This window comes from Durio zibethinus, chromosome 12, assembly GCF_047325235.1.
Source record: "Durio zibethinus cultivar Kanyao isolate XHJ-2024 chromosome 12, ASM4732523v1, whole genome shotgun sequence".
Lineage (NCBI taxonomy): Eukaryota > Viridiplantae > Streptophyta > Magnoliopsida > Malvales > Malvaceae > Durio > Durio zibethinus.
The window spans coordinates 6,863,132-6,876,652 of NC_143173.1; the positions used below are offsets into that span (position 1 = coordinate 6,863,132).

Consider the following 13,521-nt stretch of genomic DNA (forward strand, 5'->3'; position numbering starts at 1 on the left):
TGTTAGGTTTTGATTAATTTGATTTAATAATCAAAATTAATTGCAATATAACAAAATCTTATATAAAACTAAAAAAAAAAATGAAACATTCATTTTATAAGTTATTAAAGATTTTAAGTTAATATTTCGATATTTAAATATTTTGATGGATGATTTTTTTTAGTTTGTTTTAAAGAAAAAATTTTAAATGATGTTCATAAAATTTTTTAATATAAATGATTGAATTAAAATTTTAATAAAAAATTCAAATAGATAAATTAATAAAAATCAATAAGAAGATCAATAATATGCAAAAAAGCATTGAAAGTATTGTTTATAATTCAAATTTAATCGATACTTATTCAACGATAAAAATTTTATTAATTTTTTTACTAAAAATGATTATCTAAAAAATATCAAAATTTATTAGAATTTTTTTCAAAATGTCTACACTTGATTTATGCAACAAAATTTTTTAATTTATCAATTTTAATTTTTAATTTTAGTTTTTTATTTAATCATTTTTATTAGAGAACTTCATGAACTTCATATAAAAAATTTTATCTATGTCTTCTCCTTGTTTTAAATATGTAAATTAAAAAGTTTAATATATAATTTAATTTGAATGTATTTTATTATTTGACTAATCAAAAAAATTGATTGAATAAATTTAATTCAATATCATTAAGTCTTTAAATCATTAAGTCTTATATTTAAATATCATTATTTGTGGGTATGTTTCAATTTTAGGTTGAATTTTTTAAATTAAGTTTTAATTTGTTGATTAATTTATTTGATTATAATTGTAATTTATATTTATAATTTCATTTAAGAATAAAAACAAGGGAAGAGGGGAGTGCTTCCACCAAATCCCCATACCACATCCTCTTCTTCATTTGGGTTGCCATCCAATCATCTGTCGCCAGTTTGGCCCATTTCATTTCCTTTGACCTTTGGGCTTAAGTCTGATTTGTTTTTAAAAATTATTTGATATACGATCAGAGTTTTTATTTTATTTTATTTTATTTTATAAGAGCGATTAAAAATTGATATTATCATTTTAATTAATTTTTTATTTTTAATATATTTTAAAAGATATATGTTATTTTGTTAATTTTGTTTGTGGAATTTAAAAACTTTAATATCAGTATATTTAATAATTTCTAATTATTATTTGATTTTTGATTTTTTGTTCTTAAGAGTTTTCCCATTGTTTCCTCATGTCATGTTATAGTAGTTCTTCTCAATTAGTACCATGTGAAACTGAATCAAAGGTCCAAAATTAAATAATCATAGTATAAAAATAGAAAAGGCCCATATAGAAAACAAAAACAAGCCCAAATGTAATCCAAGAGGCCACAATAATATTCACCCTTTTAGAAAAAAAAAAGGGTGGGGGGGGGGGGGGGGCGGGGGGGACTTTCCAAAAGGCAAGAATCGTCTGCCAACCTGCCAGCCCTTTCCACCGGGCTTCTAATTTTTTTTTTTAAGGTAAAAAAAAAAAGAACACCGCCACCTTTTATGATCTTCCCTTTTATTTCCGTTTCCAAATATTTTCTCAGCTGAGTTTTGTACGGATCGCCTTCCAGGTGAGAAACCTCAATTCTCTGTTACTTTATTTTTTTCTTTTTCCTTTTTTTTTCGCAAATCTTTACTACTTTATTAAACGCTCGAACCGTATCCGGTACGTATCTTTATGAGATAAATCCGCGTTTCCTTGCATGCCGCCAGAAATTGAAATGAAATTGCTTCTTCAATTTCTGTATCTTATGCGATTTTCCCCCTTATTTTATGTTTTTAATTGTCTTTTGTTTCCAATTCAAATGAAAAAAAAAAGAGAAGAATCATGTTGATCACTGCTTTAAACTTGTACTGTTAGATGAAATTAGAAAACTTTGAGCTAATATAATCTATTTTTTAATCGTAATCAAGTTTGTTGTTTGTAAAGTTCTTTTTTATTTGATTGCTGTTAAAGGATTTATCTGTTTTGGTGCATATGATATTGGAGCACACGAATTTGCTGTTAAATTGTTGTCGACCTATTTAAAAAGCTGTTAAAACTGCTAAGGCATGTATCAATTGTTGATGAAAGATTGATCAAGAGTGAATTTTGTATAGGTATATTAAATTATTTATTCTTGAATATTTGCTTTTTGTGTTTGATGTCAAATTGTGTCCGTTTTCAGGTATATAGCTGCAGGCAAGGTTGCCTGACTCGTTGTTTCAGTAATCTGGCAAAGACAATTTGTAATTCTTGGTATATTTGTGTTAGGTCAGTATCTTACTTTGTTTGGAACGTTGAGTAAAAGAAATGTCGACTGGAGCGGTAAGAAGGGTTTCACGTCAAGATATACAGCTGGTAAGATGTTGACCTTGATCTTTACGGTTAAAGAACAATCATGTATAATAAACTGTACACTTATACATTAATTTTGTCGTTTGTATAAATTTACATATTGATTTTGTTTTTTTCCTTTTTCCTTTACGAAAACTTACTAAATTTCTTGCTAATATTATTACTTTGTGTCAGACAGAGTGGAGTGAGGTTATTACTGTGGATTGAGTGCAATTATGTAGATATGTTTGTTTAGTTGGTAATTCACATTTTCAGAAATTTTTTTTAGTGATTCTATGATTTCAAAATTTTGAAGCTGTTTAGAGGAACGAACTATTTGGTGGAAATAATATGAAGGACAAAAAATATGTTTGGTAAGCTTACAAATATGTAAATTTAAAAGCAAAATCATAGCCTAAATTATTGAAATTGTGGAATCTACCTTTGATTTATGGAATTGGTCCTTGTTTGGGTCAGATACTAGTATCATCCATCTTCATAGTAAACAAACGTTTTTCAAGAGCAATAAATTATCTATATAATTTGTAGTTCATCAGAAATTTGTAATTCTGACAGGTTTTATATTAATGAATAATTACATATTTGTGCAAAGATAAATGTGAAAAAGGAACAGAAGCTAGCTTGCTTTTTACCATAAAGTGGAAATACACAAAAGATAGAGGCTAGTGGAGATCTTTTAAGGAAAGTGGCACTTGACATTGAAAGCAAAATTCTAATGGCCTAGAGATCTCCGTGGATTTTTCTTATAGCCAAGCTATTTTGATCCATTTTTTTAGATGGGCTGCTTTTATTTCACTATAGAAATCACAAGCAGCTTCTAATCTCAGTCTTCATATATTCTCCTTCTGATTAATCCCACCTGATCTACCCTACTACTAACATCTCAGACCTAGAATCTAAATCTCCAATCGTCTCCAGTGATATGGAAAAACAGTCAAACAAATCCTTGGTGAGTCCTTGCAAAACAGTCATTGTATTTCATTTTCACTCTGTAGCTTATATCAAAATAAAATGTTGTGCTTTTGAATTTTGTTTTCTGGGATCAACCATCTTATGGGAATGCTGGAGAAATGGTTAGTCTTGGGATTCTGTTTCCTTGAATTTCCAACTGCATGGACTTTATAATGTTTTTCCTGATTATATGTGGCAATTAGCAATGAATGCATCTTCATATGCTAACAAAGCAAAGTTCAGATAACTGAGAAAATTTATAATTTTAACTGATGTAAGTATTACCTGTCATTTATCCCCTCTTGATGAATATCAGGAATAAAGTTCTTGACAAAGTATAAGCCATTCATTTGTTAAGGAGAGAGGAGTGGATAAATGGGAAACAACACAAACTGCATAAAACTGTTTCTATTTTGTTCCCCATGTAAAATTAAAATGTATATCTGATGTGCTATTCATTCCACATGGTTGGATGCTATTCATCCTTTTGTGTGTGTGTGTGGATGGAGGTGTTTCTACTGTCTTAGATTTGTTTGGCATGTCGGCTCTGAGAGGTAGTGCGCTGTCTAAAGTGTCTAATGGTGTTTTTCCTCTTATGTGTGATTCCAGGTTCAAAACCTTATAGAACGATGCCTTCAACTCTACATGACACAGAAGGAAGTTGTGGAAACTCTGCTGGCTCAGGCCACAATTGAGCCTGGTTTTACTGAACTTGGTAACAGACAGTTTAAATATTTGATTTTGCCATAACATCCACACTTTGTTCTGGTTGTCCGTCCTTATGAAACACCACTAACTTGCTAGATATAGCCTATTATTAATCACATATTAGAGAAATTACAAGAGATACACTAAATCTATGCTATGACTATATCTTCCATCTGCCAACACTTACAAAAGGAAAAAGAAAAAAGTAGGTCCCAGTATGTAGGAACAGGGGTGTCAATACAGTACCCATTGTTCGCATAGATTGCCTTGCCCTTGTGGTAAAAATCCATTTTTAAGGGAAGCTTATAGGCTTGACAATCCAATCCCCCTAATTTACTACCTAGCTTTAACTTATTGTTCGGTAATGATTGTTGGTCAACTAATGGATAGATAGTTGCCGATCAAGGGTTTCTGCCAATATTTTACAGTCATTACATAATATTATTTTTTTTTTAGTTTGCTTTCACAAATATTTCATGCTTGTCAGTCTGGCAAAAGCTTGAAGAAGAGAATAGAGAATTCTTCGAGGCTTATTATCTGAGATTGATGGTGAAGCAACAAATAATGGAATTCAACAAGCTGCTTGAGCAACAGGTGCAATTGATGCATCAGATTCATCCAACTGGAGTTTCCTCGATCCCTAATTCTAATGGACCTCACATGCCACCGAGTAAGATTGCTTTTTGTCTGGTTGGACATGCTATTCTCATTTTTGTTTAATTGCACGGTTATGCTCCAAATTTGTGAAATTGGGACTTTCTGAGTGTGCCTTTTCGTCTGTTGAGATTTCATTTATTAAACAAGCATTATACATTTTTCTAGCAGAAAAGATTGAGGGTAGTTTTTTATGCTCTTTTTATGTTAGTATAACAGTAAAGACTGATGAAAAGAGAAGAAATATGAATCTTGTCTAAATTCTTCTTTAACACTGAGTGTTGACAATATGCATAAAGACTTCATTTTAGCTTCCTCCATATCAGTAACTGTGGAATTTGGGTATAGGTAGGACTAGACGTCAGGGTGATTACTTCCTATACACTTATATTTCCATATCCACCTTTGATAAAAGAGACCAGATGCTGGAAAAATCTTATTGTTGCTCACCTTGTTTTCATTTATTAACTGCCCCAGTCTTCTTTTATATTTCTTGCATTTTCATTGATTTTGAGCTTATAGCAATCCCATGATAATTTGATAGATCACTTTTGGTGTGGTAGTTGGTATAATAGTTATTACTCTTACTAATTATTGAGTTTCCCTAAGTTTAGTTGCTGAAAATCTGAAAGCCAAGCTTTGGCTTTCTCCAATTTTCAATTTTTTTGCAACTGATATAGCTTTCTTTTATAGTGCCCCAGAACTCATCCTGCTATGCCCCAGAGAACACAGGAGAAGCTCTGAAGCAGGAGAACATGCACCATCCCATGGGATACAGTTTGCCTAATGTATTCACTAATGGTAGTTTGTCATTGCATGCTGGAATGCATTCTCCTATTGAGCTGCCTACCCATGCCAGCAGAATTGAAGTCCCACCAGCCATGCTTTCAACTCAGAGTTCAAACATGGGTCTTATGCAAGGAATAAATGGGAAAATGATAAAATCAGAAGCTGGTTATTCGGGCAGTTCTGCTGACATGTTTGGTGCCGAGAGCAATGTTCTCGAGGCACGGCCAACAATTGGGGATACGTCTTTCAGTACTGTAGAATCAAGCACACAACCACTGAATGAACCACTTCTGGATGCTGACATTTCTTCATTTGGATTTTTAGGCCAGATCCCTCGCAGTTTCAGTCTTTCAGATCTCACAGCTGACTTTTCTCAGTGTTCAGGTCTCTCTCTTTCTGTCAGTTGTGTGGGCATATGCATGTTCCCCATGCCACATTTATTTGTGTGAACGCAAGCATGTGTGTTTGCATCCATATCTTCATTGTGAGTTTATTTTAAACCTTGTGCTAGACTTAGCTGAGTTTGGGGGTCTTTTATGAGTTAGCTATCTAAAATATATAGTCCTGTGCATGAGCAAGTATTCGGCCTAATTAGCATTTGTTAATTCATATATGAAAAACACAATATTTTAAGAATAACCTCTTAATAATTTCAGATATACTGGAGAGCTACCCCCGGTCACCTTTTTTAGCAACAGATAATGAAAATTTCCTGGATTCTCATGAAAGAGAACAGCAAGGTGATCGTTTTTCCTCCTTGAAATATTTATATATTGAATTTTGTTAGTTGTGATTTATGAAGTTTGTGACATTTTTGTCTTTGGCTTATAGGAGATAACAAAAGGTTGGACACCATATCCGAGGGATTGAGTTATGAAGATTTTAGAAATGAATAGTCCTACAATGTCGATGGTATTGATTTACAAAGATATATATATTTATTTAGTTTCTGTTTTCATTTATCGGCTGTGCTAGCTACTGTTTTGGAATTTACTTGCATGTTGGATCCTTTCGAGATGATTTTTTTGCATCTGCTAAGATTCTTTTCTGCCAATGTTATTGCGTTTTCTCAGTTTCATTTTCTTTTGTCAATATATTTTTCTGTTTTGTATTATATCATAAAACAACCAAGTATTACTTAATCTTTGATTTGAGCCTTGAATATTTTCAGTTAAATATTTGTTCAAACTATTACAATTTAACTATGAGATCTAGAAAATGTAGTTGGTTATCTGTTTTTCACCTCTTGTTCTTTGTTTGACTTTTTTTTTCTTTATCGTCTAGTAAGTTACAAAAAGTAGTTTGATATTCAGCATTTTGATACTTTTTTATGCTCTCCTTTTCAACTTTGATTAATTGCATTTGGGTTTTAACACAATGATCTAAATATCTAATTCATTCTTCAATAATAAATTTGATGAGCTTCTTTCAACCACAAGAAAATGCTCGCATAAATTGAAGTGAAACTACACTTTTCACTGTTTCATATTTGTCCATTACCATGCGATGTCTTCTATATTCACTTGTGCACATATGCTAGTTAACTGAAGAATGCTCATGGTTATTGTTTGAGTTCAAGTAATGGAATGGATTAGTCATTTTATTACAAGGTAGTCAATGTGATCATATTTTGATTCTTGTTTCTCTCAACTCACAATGCAGTGTTACTCTTAGACTGCTTGTTTCTTAACTAACAAAAATTCTCTGCTGTCACTGCACAAGCTTAGTGAGAAAAGGTGATTGGTCATCTTTTATTAAGAAAACAACCAAGACTTTCATGTCATATGTATTAAAAACAAAAAAGAAGAGGAAATAAAAAGCAGTATGAAATTCTGAAGGAGTTATTAATAATTTAAGCATTATCATTAGTTTTGTGTGATCAAAATTTTCTTCCTTGGCATTTTTGTTTTATTTGGTGGAAAGCAATCACTTACAATGCATTTTATGCAATGTTTTACTGCAGGTCCAGCTGATCCCCAAGGTAAAAAAAAAAAAAAAAGGGTTTTTGTATGTAGCATTTTAGAACTCATCTGCTTTGATTGATGGATTGAAGAAGTTCACTGACCTCATTCCGTAGTGATGAAAATAGACAATAGGACGGTTTGGAGAGGCATAAAGAGGTTAAAAATAAATTCAAACAAAACATACAGTTTTTTTGTGCCAATAATGTTTACTATATAATTAATGCCTTTTGTTTTTGAACGGGGATTGTGGAATAATATAATGTTTTATTATGTGGATTATGTTCCAAAATAGTTTTGTGGGGTTTAATGTTAAAAGTTTATTAACCAATATGCAGAAATATGAATATCAGACGGTTTTATGATCTGGTTTTAGATTTGTCTGCTGGAATGGTTTAAATTTGCCATTCTGCCCATAATTTGCACCCCCTGATTCTGTACGACTAAAGTTGAAGGTGACCATTTCATGCCGTTATTTTGAGTCAGAGACGGTTTCACCCTCAATTGTGAAATTGTAATTTCTATTTCTATTTGATGATTTGGTTTTAGCCAATGCCAGCGGAGGGATATCAAGTTGACTTTTAACATGCAACAACTTTCAACTTATGCTGCACATAAGTTGTATATGTTTGTGTAGCACAGCGATATCAAGTTGTATTTGTTTGTTAATTTATTTTCCTTTGGTCAAATGAGGGCATATCTCATGCGCTCTAAAATTGAGCCTCCATGATCATCTATTAAGGTACCTTTGTTAATTTCAAACATGGTATATGGATATGATACAAATAAAAAATATGAAATGATATGGTTTAAAATTTTAACAAAAATTATAAATAAATTTAACAAAAAAAATATATATTTTATGATTTCATGTTGACATTAAATATAAAACATATTTTGTTATGTAAAACAAAACATGAATGCATGAATTTCTAATATTTTACATCACATGAATATATGAATTGTTAGTTTTCTTTCAACCATTATATATCAATAGCTTTTTTTTTTTTTTAAATAAAAACATTTAAAAAAAAATAAAAACATGTTCAGTTATTGTAGATTTGTCCTTAATCCCTCTTATAATTATTTACTATAATATTTTCGTATCATAATTATACAAATATCCCTTTGATTTAAATTACTATAATGTCATCATATCATAATTACGAAAATATTTTCTTCTCATAAATGATTAAAATTATTATAATACTTTTTCTATCATAATTACAAAAATACATTTATAAATGCTTAATAAGAAGTTGATATGTGACATTTTGTTCCAAAATTAATAATATATATTAAAATAATCCTCTTCATATAATAATCCTTTTTTTATATAATATTGACATGTATTCAAATTTACTACAATACTTTTCTATCATAATTATGAAAATATTTTTCTTATAATTAGTTAAAATTACTACAATACCCTTCCTATAAAAATTAAGAAAATATCCCTAGCATAATTAAACAAAAATTACTATAATACCATTCATATCATAATTATGGGAATGCTTTTATAAGTACTTCATAGGAAGTTGATATGTGTTTTGTTTTTCCAAATTAATATAATACTTCTATAAAATTATATGTTAAATTTTAATATATATGAAATTAACCACATATTAAATTATTAATATATTCTTGCCATTGCTTTATAAAATTTTGACATTTGACATTTTATTTAAAAATTACTACAATATTTTTATTAAATTACATATGAATTTTTAATATAATATAAAATTAATTACGTATTAAATTACTAAAATTTGCTTGCCATTGTTTCATAAATATTTGACATGTGAAATATTGTTTGAAATTTATTGTAACACCCCTATCAAATTACTTATTAAATGTTAAATAATATGTATTAAAATAATTTTCATTAAAATTACTATAATGCCTTTTTATTTATTTAATATGATATTGACATGAATTTAAATTTATTATAATGCTTTTCTATTATAAATTCAAAATATCTATTTTTTTATACTTAGCCAAAATTATTATAATGCGGTCCAATTATATTTATAGAAATGCATCTCATACTATAATTTGTCAAAATTACTATAATACCTTATTATCATAATTACAAAAATACTCTTTCTAACATAATTGATCAAAATTATTATAATATCTCTTATACCATACTTATGAAAATACCTTTCTGCCATAATTGACCAAAAATTATTAGGGGCAAGCAATTAATCAATTCAGTATGTTCAGTTTAAAAAAATCAATAATTAAATTAACCTGACTTTTATTTGACAAATATCTGAATTGATCAAATATTTTTAAATAATTGATCATAACCAAACTTATCAAAATTGATTTGGTTCGATCAATTTGGTTAAATAACCAAACTTTTTATCATTTTTTCTCCTATTATGAACAATTATTAAGTTAAAAATTTAATCCAATAAAACTTAAATTTAAGTATCATTCAAATTAAATCACTAAAAAATTTAATAATTTCAATAATAGTTTACAAGAAAAAGACACATAAAAATACTCATATCAACTTTTTTACTCTTACTTATTAGAAAATCAATTGACTCGATCGATTCGATTGTCAATTTTAAAAATCGAAATTAGCCAATTTAATCAATTTAATTGATTTAAAAAATCGACTATAACAAAATTGAATAAACCAAACTAAATTGATAATTTTTCATTAGTTTCAATTGATTAAATTGGTTTGAACCAATATTTTGCTCACCCCTAAAAATTATTATAATGCCCCTTATACTATATATACCCTTATGAGTACTTTATAAGAAGTTAACATGTAATATTTTATTTTAAAATTATTATAATACTCTTATTAAATTAAGTATTAAATTTTAATAGGATATAAAATTAACAAAATATTAAATTATTAAAATATCTTTGCTTTTGATTTATAAAATTAAACATGTGATATTTTATTAAAAATAATCAAAATTAAATGATCAAGTAAATCAGATAATTATAATTTTCAAATATCGTATTATTACTTACTATTTAAAAAAAAAGAATATTATTTTGCACAAACTGTGACGGTGGAGTTTTAGAACTGAACTTAGAGCACGTGTCGTGAGCTTTAAAAATTTCATTATCTTTTTCAAAAAAAAAAAAATCCATTATCTTGAGTATATGTAATTTTCCTTCTAAAGGGTTTTTAAATTAAGAAAAGCATGTTATATAAAAAGTTTAAAGCCTGTATGGGCAAACTCCATACAGCATTTCACCAAGTACCTAAGCTAACAAACATACTAAAACTAAACAACAAAAGTCACCAAATAACATACCAATAAGCTTTGATGGCTTAATCTCGACAGCATGTATAGCAGGCAGCAACTACAAAGGGCCAGTTCTGAGGGCATTGTCCAAATCTGCAATGAGGTCATTTATATCCTCGATGGGACATGAAGCAAGGCATGCTTACGAGGGATTTCACGCTCCCTAATAATTTAATGACAACCACATAGTGAGTTTCGTTCGCAGTCCAAAGGTTCAACAAGTTCAACCATCTGAAACATTAGTTAGCATTATATCCACCAAAATGTTACTGCCGCTATCAACTATCTTGCAACTTATTTTGCAGAACAAACGCAACTTGATAATCCTATTCGAACGCAAACTTAGCATAATAAGATTCAAAGTGATCATGGTGATGTAAAATATAAAAATATTATCCATGAAAGCATGCAAACTGTAACAGGTGAAAGATTCTCTCCAGCACAAACAATCCTTTGTCCTTCCATCAACATTTAAGACTCAAGTTATTTTCTCTTCTTTTTCCTTTTAGGACTTATCTATATGGTTTTCCCCCATTCTTCCCTTCAAGAAATGGAATTTATTAAGGCAAGCGACACAAATTCCATCACAGGAAAAATTTCAAAAGTTCGGATTGACAACTGAAAGTGTTGTTTTTTTAAAGAAAAATATTTAGTACTAAAAGTTCGATGAATATATTATATATTTTTGGAGAACAATGTGGATCCTCACAGAATACAGATTTTGGTAATCATTTTAGGATTGTTCACGTGAATCTCATAAAGAAACCAATTGCTCAAGATTAAGATTTATGCAAGGCATGTATATATACTTTGGTTAGGAAGTGTTATTACCGTAGCTAACCGTTATGCTGAAGTATTTAGTAGTCTCAACAACATGCTTCGAGAGTGCCAGAGAACCTGGCAAAAAACAAAGCACAGATCCTGCACCCTTTGCCTGCAAGAGCAAGTTTAGGGTATTTAATGCAAGGATGATAACAAAGATGTTGAAATTGGAATTTACATCTATCACCAGTACCTGAGAATAATGTAAATCATGTCCAGGGTGATCAAGAAGACCAGCATCGTTAGCTTTCTTCACTAGTGAATGGAAAGAAAGGAACTCAGCTATCTTCTATGCGTTTTCCTATCGGGGATTCAGAAACCTTCGTTTCAAGTTTGAACTCAACCAATTTCAACTGTTGAAAGTATGGGAAAATAGTAACATAGCAAGATGGAAGATTGCTAAGCCAGAACATAACAAACAGTAAAATTCTTCAGTAGCCTTAACTAAAGTAGATGATCACTGCAAAAATAATGTCAGGATACAGTTAACAGTGACAGAAAATGTGTCTAATTTGTCAAAGTACAAAACTGAACATCATTAAAACACACTAGTGGCAGGGGCAAATCTTCCCCCTCCCCTTCCAAGCTATTGCAAATCCCATGAATTTCACCCTTTTCTCAGCCACAACAAATAGTAAAATTTTGTTTTGACCCTGCCTTATAAAAAATTTCCATTTCAATCCATATGACATAATACCCTCAATCATTTTTGTTGTGACAGTACCGGGGACATAATACTGTTGTCCACCAACACAAGGGGCCCTTAAACATTAGCCATTTCCACAATTCTCTGGAAATTAGACAAACAGAAAAAAGCATTTGCTATTAGAATTTAGAGGAAGCACCTTGTAATTATGATTTCAGCAATGAAAAAACAAACTTAAGTACAAAGGTGTGCACACATATAACCACAACAAAAATGATTCAGGGTATGAAAACTGACAACAGATTTAAATCATCCACAACCCATCTATATCTTGTCATGTGCAGAAAACATAACAGATATGCATTATTAGATCAATGCATTTTAGCAAAATGTCAAATTAACATATATCTAACAACTGTAACTGAGGGACCAACAAAATCTAAACATTCTTGTCAACGAAAAGATATATAATTTGAGAAAAGAAAAACGTCTTACACGAATATCAGCAATTTTTTGTCGCAGGTTGGTAGGACTCTTCAGCTATACAAGCTTTGTTTTGGGGCCAATAACTGCTGCAACTCCACGCAGATCACTGGTGTTTACTCGTCTAAACATTTGAAGCAATTTATTTCAGATTTATATAGTAGTAGGATCACAGTGAAGAAAGAAGAGAATAATACACTAACTTCACCACAACTCCTGATTTTGGAGTTACTTGAGATGATAAATGATCAGAACCACCATAAATGTCATCTCCAGCAACAATTTCTAGGCCTAAGAGGAAAAAAAAATTATTAAGGTTTGCTTAAAGTGCACGAAAATATGAAAGGATTTTACAGAAATAAACTACAGACTCCCACAATTAACCATATAAAACATGCACGGAGCAAGGACCATGAACAGAAAGGAAAAAGTTTGACTCTTATAACCACATAACAAATAGTAAAAGGGAAACAAGTGGATTGAAACATTGTCATGCGGATGAGAAAATACCATCATAACCATTCTCAAACTTTCATAAGAGATTATAAGCATTATAAAACTCAAATGAAATATACTGCAAAAGGAAACAGCAAAAGTAATAAAAAAAAAGTACCAGTTCCAACAAGATTAGCAACAGCAGACAAAGCAGCCATTCCACTGGAAAAGAAAAATGCTTGATCTGCCTTCTCAAGCTTTGCCAAGACCCTGTGAGATAAGAATACAAACAGCTTAAAACTCCAGAAAAGTACATGAAAGAAGGTGAAATGCTTGGTTTCACTGATGATGGATAAAAGTCCTTCAACAATGCTGAGTATGGCAAAATGCAAAATTACATCTTTCCAAAACATTCCGTATAGGATTTCCACTTATAATATAATCATAGGGCCCATT

The 13,521-nt window shown here is 30.1% G+C and overlaps 1 protein-coding gene and 1 pseudogene across 10 annotated transcripts; one reads left to right on the top strand and one right to left on the bottom strand.

The window, feature by feature from the left end:
* Positions 1-1,372: 1,372 nt before the first annotated feature.
* LOC111296062 (uncharacterized) lies at positions 1,373-7,690 on the top strand. Of its 9 annotated transcripts, none has more exons than XM_089769249.1 (9): positions 1,383-1,568; positions 2,252-2,338; positions 3,896-4,001; positions 4,482-4,664; positions 5,342-5,449; positions 5,762-5,821; positions 6,094-6,177; positions 6,269-6,349; positions 7,401-7,690. In XM_089769249.1, exons 2-8 carry the CDS (start codon positions 2,291-2,293, stop codon positions 6,331-6,333), a joined length of 654 nt encoding a protein of 217 aa, XP_089625375.1. In that variant the 5' UTR covers positions 1,383-1,568; positions 2,252-2,290; the 3' UTR covers positions 6,334-6,349; positions 7,401-7,690. The 9 variants fall into 9 exon arrangements, 8 of the variants coding, with proteins under 8 accessions (XP_089625369.1, XP_089625375.1, XP_089625374.1 ...); XM_089769248.1 differs by having other exon boundaries at positions 5,342-5,436; positions 5,762-5,921; XM_089769246.1 differs by adding an exon at positions 3,223-3,284 and having other exon boundaries at positions 1,449-1,568; positions 5,342-5,821.
* A 2,836-nt stretch (positions 7,691-10,526) lies between these two features.
* LOC111297478 (cystathionine beta-lyase, chloroplastic-like) lies at positions 10,527-13,521 on the bottom strand (annotated as a pseudogene). The gene is made up of 7 exons (XR_016326325.1): positions 13,244-13,521; positions 12,834-12,921; positions 12,643-12,754; positions 12,217-12,291; positions 11,695-11,802; positions 11,511-11,613; positions 10,527-10,842 (listed from the first exon to the last, which is right to left on the bottom strand). The product of XR_016326325.1 is annotated as a cystathionine beta-lyase, chloroplastic-like (transcript).